At 40.9% G+C, this 16728-nt stretch overlaps 1 protein-coding gene across 5 annotated transcripts in view; it reads right to left on the reverse strand.

Moving 5' to 3' along the window:
• Nucleotides 1-16728, reverse strand: part of KCNIP1 (potassium voltage-gated channel interacting protein 1) — a gene marked incomplete at both ends in the record, with an annotated part of 348648 nt that overhangs the window by 40405 nt on the left and 291515 nt on the right. The window contains one exon of one of the 5 annotated variants that reach the window (XM_081232725.1): nt 14030-14138. The exons of the other annotated variants lie outside the window; for them this stretch is intronic. Coding sequence (XP_081088851.1) covers nt 14030-14138 — 109 coding nt within the window. Of the gene's footprint in view, nt 1-14029; nt 14139-16728 lie in introns of those variants that run through there. 5 annotated transcript variants of the gene reach the window in all.

The following is a 16728-nucleotide window of genomic DNA, read 5'->3' on the forward strand; positions in this document are numbered from 1 at the left end:
CAAATGTTTCTTCTTGGTGTTAGAACCAACTATCCTCTTAAAGTTGCTTCCCTTAGGAGGTACAGCTTAGTGACTCCTGAGGAGACAAGTCACACCAATCATCTTTCTAGTTTTTAAAATAAGCAAATGTGAAAGCAGCTAACAGTCTAAAGCCAGTAGACAGTTGTTCCTCAGTGTCCATGGGGAGACTGGTTCCAGGCCAACCTACCTGCAATAGATACCAAAATCCACAAATTCTCAAGTCCCTTATACAGGAAAATGGCATAGTATTTGCATTTAACCTATGTACCTTCTCCTGTACACTTTAAATCACCTCTAAATTACTTATAATACCTAATGCAATGTGAATGCTATGCAAATACTTGCTCAAGAGCAACAAATTCAAGTTTTGCTTTTTTGGAACTTTCTGGAATCTTTTTCAAATATGTTCCATCTGCAGTTGGTTGAATCTTCCTATGTGGAACCCACAGATATGGAGGGCCCACTGGACTATGTTAGTACCATAATTTAAAAAAAAAGATGGTACTTGGGTTCTTCCCATAGAAATTCACTGACAAAACAACTGTCTAAGCAGGGATCCGTTTTCAAGAGTGATTCGAGATCAGTTAGGGTGCAGAAGGAATGGAACACTCTCTAGATGAATTTCGATGGAAATGGATTAGAAGCAGGGAAGTCAGGGAGAGAATGAATGGAAAGACCAGCCCAAGTGGGCATCACAGTAGAAGGCTGTGAGTAGCATGAGAGAGATTTGGGGTCCTGGGGCTGGACAGAGAGAAGACCAGAGGCATGGAGAGGGAAGGTGAAGGCAGAGAGGAGGAATCTATGGACAGATTTGACTTCTTAATCCTTAAATGTTGCCTTAAGGGAAATAAAGGAACAATACTGCTGTGCTTACTTATTTCAAGGGCATTGGATCAATGAAGTACTGTGTTGAATATACTAAACAAGTGACTAGGTGGGTGACACTGAACTCTTCATTTTGGAAAACCTCACATGCCCAGCCTGAGAGATGCCTAACGAGGTAATTAGACAGATTGTTTTTTACAGTCAGGTTTATGGACCCTGCATACAAAGGCTGGGTTCCTCCCTGGGGCTGATTTGTCTGGGGGTGATGATGTTCTGGCCACAGCTCAAGTTCAAAGTGGGTTGCTGTGACTTTCTTTTGCAGAGGAGAATCTCTAGAGGTTAAAGCACAAAAAGCAGTTGGTAAACTGTTAACTAGCAAAGCAGACTTCTCAAGGCTTCTGATGATAGAATGTACGTTACTGGACACGCAGGTGAACCACAGAGAATCAAGTGCTTGCCTCAAAACTGGCTCAAACTCCTTCCTGCTATTGCCCCCTCCCTCCATCCTTCCTCACTCACTCCCACCTCTTCACCTCTTGCTTCCCTGCCTCTTCTGACCATTTCTCTCTCCTCTCCCCTCTTTTCTTCTACCTCTCACCTTCCTATCTTATTTCTCCTCGTCTCCTTTCTCTCTGTAGTTGAAAATATTATGGACTTTTAAAGCAGGATAACTTTATTCCTTAAAGGAATTTATCTTCACTTTTCTTCATATAAAAATCAGGTTGTTGGGCTTCCCTGGTGGCGCAGTGGTTGAGAGTCCGCCTGCCGATGCAGGGGACACGGGTTCGTGCCCCGGTCTGGGAAGATCCCACATGCCGCGGAGCAGCTGGGCCCGTGAGCCATGGCTGTTGAGCCTGTGCGTCCGGAGCCTGTGCTCCGCAACGGGAGAGGCCACAACAGTGAGAGGCCCATGTAACGCAAAAAAAAAAAAAAAAAAAAAAAAATCAGGTTGTGATCCTTCTCTGTGAGTACCCAGGAATCTGCATCATTATCTTTAGCTTCTGGGCACGGGTGTCACAATAGTACTTGGGAATAAAAGTGGGGATTGGGATGTCAGGGCAAGCTACAGGCACTTTCACTTTATCTGTATTGTAAAGCATTGTTTTAAAAAGTGAGATTTCAGAGAAGGTGGAAGCTCTCAGCGGAGCCGCAGTCCCTGGCTGCCGGGTTGTGCTCCGCTTCCTCCCTCCTGCACCACCACCTCTCTCCCGGAGTGACTGAGGGCCCAGTGGCCCGGGCCCTGCCACCCGGCATGGAGCCCGGGTCTCCATGCAGCCTTAACTCCCTGCTTGGCATCTCTTCCCTCCGCGGTCACTGAGCTGCCCCAGAGCCTGAGCAAAGGCTCAGGTCAGGCTGACCATGGCCCCGCCCTGGTCACACTGCCACTGCGTTCTGGTAAGACCCAGCTGGCCAAAGCCCGGTCCGCCCTCAGGTCCCCACACCAGCTGTGTGGCTGACAGGGTCTTGGTGCTCGAGCCGGGTGTCAGGCCTGTGCCTCTGACGTGGGAGAGCTGAGTTCAGGACATTTGTCCAGCATGGACCTCCCGGTTCCACATAACATCAAACAGCGAAAGCTCTCCCAGAGATCTCCATCTCAACGCGAAGACCCAGCTCCACTCAACGACCAGCAAGCTCCAGTGCTGGACACCCTGTGCCAAACAACGAGCAAGACAGGAACACAACTGCACCCATTGGCAGAGAGGCTGCCTAAAATCATAATAAGGTCACAGACACCCCAAAACACACCACAAGACATGGTCCTGCCCACAAGAAAGACAAGATCCAGCCTCATCCACCAGAACACAGGCACCAGTCCCCTCCACCAGAAAGCCTACACAACCCACTGATCCAACCTTAGCCACTGGGGGCAGACACCAAAAACAACAGGAACTACAAACCTGCAGCCTGCGAAAGGAGACCCCAAACCAAGTAAGTTAAGCAAAATGAGAAGACAGAGAAACACACAGCAGATGAAGGAACAAGGCAAAAACCCAACAGACCAAACAAATGAAGAGGAAATAGGCAGTCTGCCTGAAAAAGAATTCAGAGTAATGATAGTAAAGATGATCCAAAATCTTAGAAATAGAATGGAGAAAACACAAGACATGTTTAACAAGGACTTAGAAGAATGAAAGAGCAAGCAAACAGTGATGAACAACACAATAAATGAAATTAAAAATTCTCTAGAAGGAATCAATAGCAGAATAACTGAGGCAGAAGAACAGATAAGTGACCTGGAAGATAAAATAGTGGAAATAACTACTGCAGAGAAGAATAAAGAAAAAAGAATGAAAAGAATTGAGGACAGCCTCAGAGACCACTGGGACAACATTAAATGCACCAACATTCAAATTATGGGGGTCCCAGAAAAAAAAGAGAAAAAGACAGGGACTGAGAAAATATTTGAAGACATTATAGTTGAAACCTTCCCTACTATGGGAAAGGAAATAGTCAATCAAGTCCAGGAAGCACAGAGAGTCCCATACAGGAAAAATCCAAGGAGAAACATGCCAAGGCATATATTAATCAAATGATCAAAAATTAAATACAAAGAAAAAATATTAAAAGCAGCAAGGGAGGAACAATAAATAACACACAAGGGAATCCCCATAAGGTTAACAGCTGATCTTTCAGCAGAAACTCTGCAAGGCAGAAGGGAGTGGCAGGACATATTTAAAGTGATGAAAGGCAAAAACCTACAACCAAGATTACTCTACCCAGCAAGGATCTCATTCAGATTTGACAGAGAAATTAAAATCTTTACAGACAAGCAAAAGCTAGGAGAATTCAGCACCACCAAACCAGCTTTACAACAAATGCTGAAGGAACTTCTCTAGGCAGGTGACACAAGAGAAGGAAAACACCTACAATAACAAATCCAAAACAATTAAGAAAATGGTAATAGGAACATACATATCAATAACTACCTTAAATGTAAGTGGATTAAATTTTCCAAACAAAACACACAGACTGGCTGAATGGATACAAAAATAAGACCCATATATATGCTGTCTACAAGAGACCCACTTCAGATCTAGGGACACATACAGACTGAAAGTGAGGGGATGGAAAAAGATATTCCATGCAAATGGAAATCAAAAGAAAGCTGGCGTAGCAATTCTCATATCAGATAAAATAGACTTTAAAATAAAGACTATTATAAGAGACAAGGAAGGACACTACATAATGATCAAGGGATCAATCCAAGAAGAAGATATAACAATTGTAAATACTTATGCACTCAACATAAGAGCACCTCAATACATAAGGCAAACGCTAACAGCCATGAAAGAGGAAATTGACAGTAACACAATCCTAGTAGGGGACTTTAACACCCCACTTTCACCAATGGACAGATCATCCAAAATGAAAATAAATAAGGAAACACAAGCTTTAAATGATACATTAAACAAGATGGACTTAATTGATATTTATAGGACATTCCATCCAAAAACAACAGAATACATTTTCTTCTCAAGTACTCATGGAACATTCTCCAGGATAGATCATATCTTGGGTCACAAATCAAGCCTGGGTAAATTTAAGAAAATTGAAATCGTATCAAGTATCTTTTCTGACCACAGCACTATGAGACTAGATATCAATTACAGGAAAAAATCTGCAAAAAATACAAAGACATGGAGGCTAAACAATATGCTACTAAATAACCAAGAGATCACTGAAGAAATCAAAGAGTAAATCAAACAACCTAGAAACAAACGACAATGAACACACGATGACCCAAAACCCATGGGATGCAGCAACAGCAGTTCTAAGAGTTCTAAGAGTTCTAAGTTTGTAGCAATATAATCCTACCTCACGAAACAAGAAAAATCTCAAATAAACAACCTAACCTTACACCTAAATCAATTAGAGGAAGAACAACAACAACAACAACAACAAAAAACCCCAACGTTAGCAGAAGGAAAGAAATCATAAAGATCAGATCAGAAATAAATGAAAAAGAAATGAAGGCAACGATAGCAAAGATCAATAAAACTAAAAGCTGGTTCTTTGAGAAGATAAACAAAATTGATAAGCCGTTAGCCAGACTAAGAGAAAAAGGGAGAAGACTCAAATCAACAGAATTAGAAATGAAAAAGGGGAAGTAACAACTGACACTGCAGAAATACAGAGGATCATGAGAGATTACTACAAGCAACTACATGCCGATAAAATGGACAACCTGGAAGAAATGGATAAATTCTTAGAAAAACACAACCTTCTGAGACTGAACTAGGAAGCAATAGAAAATATAAACAGACCAATCACAAGCACTGAAATGGAAACTGTGATTAAAAATCTTCCAACAAACAATAGCCCAGGACCAGATGGCTTCACAGGGGAATTCTATGAAACATTTAGAGGAGCGCTAACACCTATCCTTCTCAAACTCTTGCAAAATATAGCAGAGGAAGGAACTTTCCCAAACTCGTTCTATGAGGCCATGATCACCCTGACACCAAAACCAGACAAAAATGTCACAAAGAAAGAAAACTACAGGGCAATGTCACTGATGAACATAGATGCAAAAATCCTCAACAAAATACTAGCAAACAGAGTCCAACAGCACATTAAAAGGATCATACACCATGATCAAGTGGGGTTTATCCCAGGAATGCAAGGATTCTTAAATATACGCAAATCAATGTGATAAACTAAATTAACAAATTGAAGGAGAAAATCCATACGATCATCTCAATAGATGCAGAAAAAGCTTTCGACAAAATTCAGCACCCATTTATGATAAAAAAAAAAAACCCTCCAGAAAGTAGGCACAGAGGGAACTTACCTCAACATAATAAAGACCATATATGACAAACCCATAGCCAATATTGTTCCCAATGGTGAAAAACTGAAACCAGTTCCTCTAAGATGAGAAACAAGACAAGGTTGTCACTCTCACCACTATTATTCACATAGTTTTGGAAGTTTTAGCCACAGCAATCAGAGAAGAAAAAGAAATAAAAGGAATCCAAATCGGAAAATAAGAAGTAAAGCTGTCACTGTTTGCAGATGATATGATACTATACACAGACAATCCTAAAGATGCTACCAGAAAACTACTGGAGCTAATCAATGACTTTGGTAAAGTAGCAGGATACAAAATTAATGCACAGAAATCTCTGGCATTCCTATATACTAACGATGAAAAATCTGAAAGAGAAATTAAGGAAACACTCCCATTTACCATTTCAAAAAAAAGAATAAAATACCTAGGAATAAGTCTGCCTAAGGAGACAGAAGACGTGTATGCAGAAAACTATAAGACAATGATGAAAGAAATTAAAGATGATACAGACAGATGGAGAGATATATCATGTTGGATTGGAAGACTCAACGTTGTGAAAACGACTATACTACCCAAAGCAATCTACAGATTCAGTGCAATCCCTATCAAACTACCAATGGCATTTTTCACAGATGTAGAGCAAAAAATTTCACAATTTATATGGAAACACAAAAGACCCCGAATGGCCAAAGCAATCTTGCGAAAGAAAAACGGAGCTGGAGGAATCAGGCTCCCTGACTTCAGACTATACTACAAAGCTACAGTAATCAAGACAGTACAGTACTGGCACAAAAACAGAAATATAGATCAATGGAACAGGATAGAAAGCCCAGAGATAAACCCACGCACCTATGGTCACCTTATTTTTGATAAAGGAGGCAAGAATATAAATGGAGAAAAGATGGCCTCTTCAATAAGTGGTGCTGGGAAAACTGGACAGCTACATGTAAAAGAATGAAATTGGGGTGTTCCCTGGTCACGCCGTGGTTGAGAGTCTGCCTGCCAATGCAGGGGACACGGGTTTGTGCCCCAGTCTGGGAAGATCCCACATGCTGCAGAGCGGCTGGGCCCGTGAGCCATGGCCGCCGGGCCTGTGCGTCCAGAGCCTGTGCTCCACAACGGGAGAGGCCACAGCAGTGAGAGGCCCGCGTAAAAAAAAAAAAAAAAAAAGAATGAAATTGGAACACTCCCTAACACCATTACACAAAAATAAACTCAAAATGGTTTAACAATCTAAATGTAAGGCCAGACTCTGTTAAAACTCTTAGAGGAAAACATAGGCAGAACACTCTATGACATAAATCACAGCAAGATCCTTTTTGACCCACCTCCTAGAGAAGTGGAAATAAAAACAAAAATAAACAAATGGGACCTAATGAAAGTTAAAAGCTTTTGCACAGAAAAGGAAAACATAAACAAGGCAAAAACCCTCATAACCCTCAGAATGGGAGAAAATATTTGCAAATGAAGCAACTGACAAGGGATTAATCTCCAAAATTTACAAGCAGTTTATGCAGCTCAATATCAAAAAAACAAACAACCCAATCCAAAAATAGGCAGAAGATCTAAACAGACGTTTCTCCAAAGGAGATACACAGATTGCCAACAAACACATGAAAGGATGCTCATTATCACTAACCATTAGAGAAATGCAAATCAAAACTACAATGAGGTATCACCTCACACCAGTCAGAATGGCCATCATCAACAGATCTACAAACAATAAATGCCAGAGAGGGTGTGGAGAAAAGGGAACTCTCTTGCACTGTTGGTGGGAATGTAAATTCATACAGCCACTATGGAGAACAGTATGGAGGTTCCTTAAAAAACTACAAATAGAACTACCATATGACCCAGCAATCCCACTACTGGGCATATACCCTGAGAAAACCATAATTCAAAAAGAGTCATGTACCACAATGTTCACTGCAGTTCTATTTACAATAGCCAGGACATGGAAGCAACCTAAGTGTCCATCATCAGATGAATGGATAAAGAAGATGTGGCACATATATACAATGGAATATTACTCAGCCATAAAAAGAAACGAAATTGAGTTACTTGTAGTGTGGTGGGTGGACTTACAGACTGTCATACAGAGTGAAGTAAGTCAGAAAGAGAAAAACAAATACTGTATGCTAACACATATATATGGAATCTGAAGAAAAAAGAAAGAAAAAGGTTCTGAAGAACCTACGGGCAGGACAGGAATAAAGACGCAGACATAGAGAATGGACTTGAGGACAGAGGGAGGGGGAAGGGTAAGCTGGGACAAAGTGAGAGAGTGGCATGGACATATATACACTACCAAATGTAAAATAAATAGCTAGTGGGAAGCAGCCAAATAGCACAGGGAGATCAGCTCGGTGCTTTGTGACCACCTAGAGGGGTGGGATAGGGAGGGTAGGAGGGAGACGCAAGAGGGAGGGGATATGGGGATATATGTATGCATATAGCTGATTCACTTTGTTTTATAGCAGAAAGTAACACACCATTGTAAAGCAATTATACTCCAATAAAGATGTTAAAGAAAAAGTGAGAGTTCATTCATGTATTGCTTGTGCAATTACTATGTAAATAAATAGGAAAATATGTTTTTACAAATCAGGTGAGCTGAACATTTTAAGTTTCTTTCTGTGAAGAATCTCAAATCAGTCCCATGCAGTTGTTTTGACTTGTATGTGGCCGTCACTTTTTCTCAGCATCTGTGGCCTTGGATAGAAAAATAAGTTTTAAAAAGTTTATCGCCCTTGCTCTGGCATATTGTGAAATACCAGCGATTTTAGCTCAGCAAATCTTGTGTGTCTTTGTGTTGGGTTTTAGATTTTCTCAACTACAGGATGGATGTGGGGAGGTGGGCAGGTAGCAGAGTGGATGGGACCTGGAGTCAGTCTCATTTTGTTGGTCAGGTTGGGGATCTTCAGGCTGCAGCTGAATGAAAGAGTCCTGGGCCTGGGCACATCCGGATAGCCCTCCGAGACCCAGACACTGGGAGGGCTTCTGACCACAGAATACATTCTCCTGATTGGAGGCGAGGAGGTCCTGGCTGTCCTGCTGCTTGTCATACAAGTAGAAAAGGTTTAGATATAGAACTCGGGGGCCAGGCAGAGCAGCAGATGGGGTTGTCCTTATGGGGAATGAGAGGCCTGAGGAAACCCCTCCCATTTACCTTGAAAGGGGTATTTCTGGGAATATCATAAGCCTTGAAAAATGATAATATAATGAACAGACTTGGTGGAGAGAAAGATGGGAGAGGTAGAGGAAGTAAGTGTCCTTTTCTCCCAATATTTTAGAGAAGGTGGATAATAGACACTACTTAAAGCCAACATTTAAGTAATCAAGGATTGTGTGCCATTTAAAGAATAATTATATCCACAGAAGAATTAAAAACAACAAACCAAATCTGGAGGTAGAAAGAGGAAAAAGAAGCAACAAGAATATACTGTATAGCACAGGGAATTACAGCCATTATCTTGTAATAACATTTAATGGAGTATAATCTGTAAAAATACTGAATCACTATGTTGTACACCTGAAACTAATATAATATTGTAAATCAACTATACTTCAATTTAAAAAAAAAAGAAAGAAAGATGAAAAAGAGAAAAGAGAGAGGTTGGGGTTAAGTTTGTAGAGGAGTAATCCACTTGAGCTATTTCTGTTTATTCAGTGGTAGGAGGGTATATGAACCCTGGAGATACACACACACACACACAAACACACATTTATCAGCAAGGTCATGCTCTTTTTAAAGGCTCTAGGGGAGAATCCATTCCCTTGCCTCTTCCAGCTTCTGGTGGCCACCAGCATTCCTTGACTTGTGGCCACATCACTTCAATCCTTGCCTCCATCTTCACATCAACTTCTCCTCTTCTGTCTGTGTCTAATCTCTGCCTCTCCTTTATGATACTTATGATGGCATATAGGACCCACCGAGGTAATTCAGGGTAATTTCCTCAAGATCCTTAATCATACTTGCAAATAACCTTTTTCCTTATAAGGTGACATCGTTTCCAGGGATCAGGACCTGATATCTTTGGGTGCCCATGGTTCAGCCCACTACAACCCAACTTTATTAGGTTATAAGCCCTTTACCAAAGGGAATAATACAACTATTTGATGAGTAGAAGTGGTGATATTCCCAATGCTCCAGGCACAGTTTAAGGGCAAGTTTCGCTGCATTTGGACAATGAAAAGTGCTCTGGAGTGGGACTCAGAAGGCTTGAATTGAGTCGTGAAATTGTTACTTCCTAGTCATGTGGCCTTGAAATCGAAGCCCCAGGACCTCAGTTTTTTTAACACTATAAAATTAGTTCAATGATAATACAGGATTTTTATATCTCACAGGAGTTCTTTGTTGTCCAAGTCAAACATTATATGGGCAATATTTTCTTAAGCTATAAAATACTAAACAGTCCATAACAAATGGTTAAAGTTGGATATGTGTGGGTAGTTGGCTTCATATGAACCATATTTCAAATCTTTTGCCATCAAGTAGATCCAGCAAATCTCCAGAGTAATACTACATGTTTCATACAATTTAGAATGCATAGAAAATAGACTTTCTAAAGGCCCCAATAAACACACCTGGATTCTCATGGTTTCCCCAAGTTTACCATGTTATTATTGCTATTTTTTTGGGTCTGTTGTTCTTGTGTAGCTTGTGACATTCCTTGTTTCATGAATAAGTTATGGTCAGAGATGGCAAAATAACCCTATATTTATACAGATACAAGATATGGTAGCAGGAGAATCCACTTTGAGAAACAATGATGTGTGCCTCACTGCTTCAGGCAGTGCTTTGAGCTGGAGTAGTGAATCACTTCTAAAGTTACTATGGCATAGCCCATAGACATGGTGCTTTGGGGAGAGAGGGCTCTCATCTGGTGAGGGTGAAGTTGCATAAAGCTGGCCCAGGAAGCAGTGAGAAGAGAGGCAGAGAATTAACTGGTATTGGTCTCTGAATCTTCTGGGGGCATTACTTGTCTGTCACCTCCACACCCCTGCCTTGATCTTCTCTCTGCAGCCCCTGCTGTCCTCACTTTGGTGGAAGTAAAGATGAGCTTGATGGATCAGCAAGCCCTGGCAGTGAAGGCGGGGTATGCATGGTGACATAGCATATAGGGGAAAAGTCATCTCAGTGTTCCTACTCTGAAAGTTTCACTGGCAACTGTCAAATCCAAAGGGAAGGCTTATACTTCCTAAGAGGCCTGATGGACTTTAAATCAAAGACATAAAGCATGGGTTTTGTCTTTTTTGTCTGATGAGTAGTATATTCGTTTGATTGGCATGATCTAAGGCTGGAAAGAATTAAACATTTATAAAGTACCTGCTATGAAACAGAAAACAAGCTTGGTACTTCCCCATATGCTGCTTCATTTAAACCTTAAAATAGGTAGCATTCCTACCACTGTTTTGGGTTGAACTGTGTTATCCAAAAAGATATGTTGAAGTCATAATCCCTAATAACTTAAATGTGACTTTATTTGGAAATAGTCTTTGCATTTGTAATCAAGTTAAGATGAGGTCATTAAGGCTCTAATACAATATGACTGGTGTTCTTATAAGAAGAGGAAAATACCATGTGAAAACAGAGGCACAGAGAGAAGATGGCCATGTGAAAATGGAGACAGAGACTGAAGTGATGCTGCCAGAAACCAAAGAAGACCTGGAGCTACCAGAAATTGGAAGAGGCAAGGAAAGATTCTCTTCCAGAGGCTTGGGAGGAAGCATGGCCCTGCCAACACCTTGCTTTTGGACTTCTGGCCTCCAGAACTGCGAGAGAATACATTACTGTTGTTTTGAGCCATCCACTTTGAAATAATTTGTTACAGGAAATTAATACAACCATCATTCTCATTTCTCTATTTTTACAAATGAGGAAAGTGAAACCTGGAGAAGAGAAACTTGCCCAGGGTCACACAACTGATAAATGACACATCCAGGATTCGAACCCAGCTATTTTGACTCCAGGCCTAATATCTATGCTACTTCAAAATTACTACTGAAACATAAAATAAGAACAAGACCAAGGGCCTAAGAAAGACTACTGGTGGGTTCTTTAGAGATGTTCTACTGCTGTCTTTAAACTGACTGCATCCTGTTTGTTCCTCCAGTAGGAGGAGGTCTTCTCCTCTTAATAATAAGTGAGTGAATAGTTTCCCATATCACACACCCATTAAAAATCATGTTTTGGGCCACATGGTGAAGGCTCTAGCATAGGAGCATATGTGTGGTATAGACTTAATGACAGACCACAGACTCCATCTGGAGGGGGCTTACTTGTTGAGGTACTAGGTGTCCAGGACAGAAGATGAAATTTTAGAGACCAATACCTGCCTATTGCTGTTGCTGTATCATTGGAAATTTTATGTAACTTCTCTAAAACTGTCTTCTTCCTTATATAAAAGGAACAATGATATCAACTTCCAAGAGTTATTAAATTTTTTCCCTTAGAGTGTTATTTTGAGGGTTACATTAGCTCACGTATATACGAGCACCTGGCACTACACCTGGGACATTGTAGATGCAGAATAAATATTAATCCCTTCCTTCACCTGAGTTCCTGGAGGCAGTCTTAAACATATGGTCTCTACTTTTCACCTTAATCCTCTCATTACCATAACATTAGATGAATAACTGATATCTTCTGTGGTAATAAAACCAAAAGCTGTAACCTTGAGAAGTTAAAGCAGGGGAAGGGAGATGGTCACCTCTGGATATGGATAGGAAGAACAGGGTAATATTTCCACTGCACCATTAGCCTTATAAGGAAGTAGGCAGCTCTTGCATTAATTTGTAATCTCAGTGGGATTCTGCTCTGAAGCTCTGAATAGGGATGGGACACATTCTCTTGGGATCTGGTGGAGAACAGAGACTTTGCTCAATTGTTATGACTGGCAAGCTGAATTTGGAGTCTTAGAAGAGCACATATAAGGGACTGAGGGACAGGAAGAGTCTCTATTTGCATACAGAACTATTGTTCCCAATTATTAGATTTCAGGTGGTTTTTAAGAAAGAAAAAGTTTTCGAATACATTTCAGCTTTCAAAATCTCAGAGAAACACAATCATAGACTTGTAGAATCATAGATTCACTAAATTTTAGCTAAAGCTTTAGAAGTTCTTACATAGGGCTAACATATAGAACAGATAAAGTGGGGCTGGTTTTGTGGAAGCAGGATTGAAGGGCTCGGAGTCTGCCTTACCACCCCCTGCTCAAAACCAAATAAAAGGAATCTTTGGTGACTCCACAATTCCATGAAGCAGAGATTGAAAATCATCAGTATTGCCATAGGAAACTGAGATCCAGGTAAAACAATGATTTGAACAAGGTTAAGCAGAGACAGATTATTGATAGAAACCAGGTCTTGTAACTGCTAGTCCAGAGTTCATCCAACCACATCACTCCGTCCTTCAGTCTCTGGCTTACCTCAGCTTTGATTGGTACTTTAGCTAGTCCTTGGTCTGCAAACGTATTTCATTATTATGCATGTGATACTACCTCTTGGAAGAGGAATTCTGTCTACACCATGCAGTTATGGAAGTATATTCATCGAATATGAATATACATTGCTGGAGACTGGTCTTGTTTAATGCATTGCTCATCAAAATTGGAATCTTTCCTGGATCCTAATTTTACGTGGTAAGAATTATATAGAAAAACTATGTTCTATTTGGAGCAAAGTCTCATGAAGAGGAAGAAAATACTCTTTATTTCTTGAGCTCCTTTAACTTTGGGGACCAAACCACTAACTTTCTAGTAATAAACATTAAACAACATGGTTAACCTGAATTTTTAACTATATTCTCACTAAAGCATGGAGTTAAAGTCATGGCTGATTAGGTGGTTTTAGAGTAAAGGTTCTTATGCAGGTTGAGGATTAAGGGCTGGGGAAAGAAACTGATACTTGTTTAATGTCTTCTAGCTGCTGGGCACTGTGATCAGCATTTTACAAAATCTTTTACCACCATTATCTTCCCAACTACTTCTTAAACAAAGTTAATCAGTACGATGACTTTTGACAGTCATTGGCTTCTACCAACAATATAGTTATCAGACAATTTGAGAGAGGATTTTGATGTATTGTGCTAGTCTCACACAGCTAGTAATCCACCAAGACTCACATGCATATAGGGTGGGAACAGAAGATCCTAATTCCCCTGCCGCTCCCCCATCACTCTCCAGGCGCTACGTTTCAGCACCACGGACAGCGCATCACTCGGGCGCTTGGAGAAAGGCCGGAATCAATACAGCGATGATTTAGCCGGGCTTTTTCAAATCTCTCGGGTCCCCGCGCGCCACTTTCCATGCATATTCTAAACTACTCTCACAACAACCTAAGCTGAAAAACACATTCATATAAAACGGCAAGCTTTGGGGGTTTGCTTACCATCTGACAAGTCAATCAGCCCGAGGTAGTGCAAAAGTTTCAGAGAGGACCACACGACCACCACTATTCCCAATGTTTGGAGCCCCTCAGACTCGCCCTCCGCCCACATCCTTACGGAACACTGGCGCACCAGCAAGACGCCAAGCGGGCATTTAAAGCCGGAAAACCAGGCTTCCAAGCCTCCCTTCCCGCTGTTCTAAGTGCAGGGTTTATTTCCGCCGGTCTTTCTTCCTCGCAGTCTCTCCCCCCTCCCTCCCTTCCACTCCTCCCCGCTCCCTCCTCCTTTCTCCTCCTCCTAGCTGGCAACGTCTATGTTTCTTCATAGTAATCTTTGCTTTTATTTCATTTTCTCCTAAGGCAGTTTCCCTAAAGGTTTAACCAACCCCTAACCATCTGCTACCCGAGTGTGACCGTAATTGGCAACGTCTCACAGCATATTCTCTCTGCCACTCAGAGGGAATGCATGTGAGAGTAGACATAAATGAAGACAGAAGGGATTTGCATTTCTCTAATGATCAATGATGTTGAGCCTTCTTTCATGTGTTTGTTAGCAATCTGTATATCTTCTTTGGAGAACTGTCTATTTAGGTCTTCTGCCCATTTTTGGATTGGGTTGTTTGATTTTTTTGTTATTGAGCTGCATGAGCTGCTTATAAATTTTGGAGATGAATCCTTTGTCAGTTGCTTCATTTGCAAATATTTTCTCCCATTCTGAGGGTTGTCTTTTGGTCTTGTTTATGGTTTCCTTTGCTGTGCAAAAGCTTTGAAGTTTCATTAGGTCCCATTTGTTTATTTTTGTTTTTATTTCCATTTCTCTAGGAGGTGGGTCAAAAAAGATCTTGCTGTGATTTATGTCACAGAGTGTTCTGCCTATGTTTTCCTCTAAGAGTTTGATAGTTTCTGGCCTTACATTTAGGTCTTTAATCCAATTTGAGCTTATTTTTGTGTATGGTGCTAGGGAGTGATCTAATCTCATACTTTTACATGTACCTGTCCAGAGAAATGCAAATCAAAACTACAATGAGATATCATCTCACACCAGCCAGAATGGCCATCATCAAAAAATCTAGAAACAATAAATGCTGGAGAGGGTGTGGAGAAAAGGGAACCCTCTTGCACTGCTGGTGGGAATGTGAATTGGTACAGCCACTATGGAGAACAGTATGGAGGTTCCTTAAAAAACTGCAAATAGAACTACCATATGACCCAGCAATCCCACTACTGGGCATACACCCTGAGAAGACCATAATTCAAAAAGAGTCATGTACCACAATGTTCATTGCAGCTCTATTTACAATAGCCCGGAGATGGAAGCAACCTAAGTGTCCATCATCAGATGAATGGATAAAGAAGATGTGGCACATATATACAATGGAATATTACTCAGCCATAAAAAGAAACAAAATTGAGCTATTTGTAATGAGGTGGATAGACCTAGAGTCTGTCATACAGAGTGAAGTAAGTCAGAAAGAGAAAGACAAATACCGTATGCTAACACATATATATGGAATTTAAGAAAAAAAATGTCATGAAGAACCTAAGGGTAAGACAGGAATAAAGACACAGACCTACTAGAGAATGGACTTGAGGATATGGGGCGGGGGAAGGGTAAACTGTGACAAAGCGAGAGAGTGGCATGGACATATACACACTACCAAACGTAATATAGCTAGCTAGTGGGAAGCAGCCACATAGCACAGGGAGATCAGCTCGGTGCTTTGTGACCAGCTGGCAGGGTGGGATAGGGAGGGAGGGAGGGAGGGGGACACAAGAGGGAAGAGATATGGGAACATATGTATATGTATAACTGATTCACTTTGTTATAAAGCAGAAACTAACACACCATTGTAAAGCAATTATACTCCAATAAAGATGTTAAAAAAATAAAAAGACAGAAGGGAAGAGACTTAATGCTTTTGATCTGAGATAGACTTAGACGTGAGGGTTATTCTTCAAAAGGACAACAATTTGTTTTTACTTCTTCAGTTACAAACCCGTCAAGCTTATTCTGGGATATAGGTGGTCCCTGCTTTGACATCACAAAATGTCCCTGGAAACCGGATCATCAAGAAAGTAATTGTAAACTGGGCTGGGCCCACAGTTATATTTGTGTTTAGGCAGGTTTTATATCAGTATCAGAAATTATTAAGAGGGTAGTCAGGCTGACTAAATGATCACTGGGCAGCACTGAATGAGCAAAACTTCTGGAAATAAAGCAAAAAAGAAATATGGTGAAGCAAAAGATGATATTCATGTATCCTAAACTTCTCGGCTCTGTGGGGAACTTTACAATTTTCCTGCACGGGATTGTCAGCAGTGAGTCTCGTGGGGAATGGTAGTCAATGTGGTGAAGAAGGAAGATTGGAGACTAATGTCACAAAGACCTTGGGAAAGTTCCTTGATCTCCATGAGGCCCAGTTTCTGCTTCTGTGAATACAGTTACCTCAAATAAGAGAACCCATGCCTAGTATGAGAACAGAGTATGCATTTAAGAAATGCTAGTCTCAGATTTTGAGAATACACTATGTTGGCAACAATGTGGGGAAAAGACACTCTCATGAATTGTGGGTGGGAATGTACATTCATACAACCTCTTGGGAGGGAAAAAATACATCAGAAATAAATAGTGTATATACCCTTGGGTCCTGAAATTTCACACACAGGAATGCCTACATGTGTGTGCAAGTATATATATATAT

Source organism: Mesoplodon bidens (assembly GCF_964165515.1).
Source record: "Mesoplodon bidens genome assembly, chromosome: 4".
Lineage (NCBI taxonomy): Eukaryota > Metazoa > Chordata > Mammalia > Artiodactyla > Ziphiidae > Mesoplodon > Mesoplodon bidens.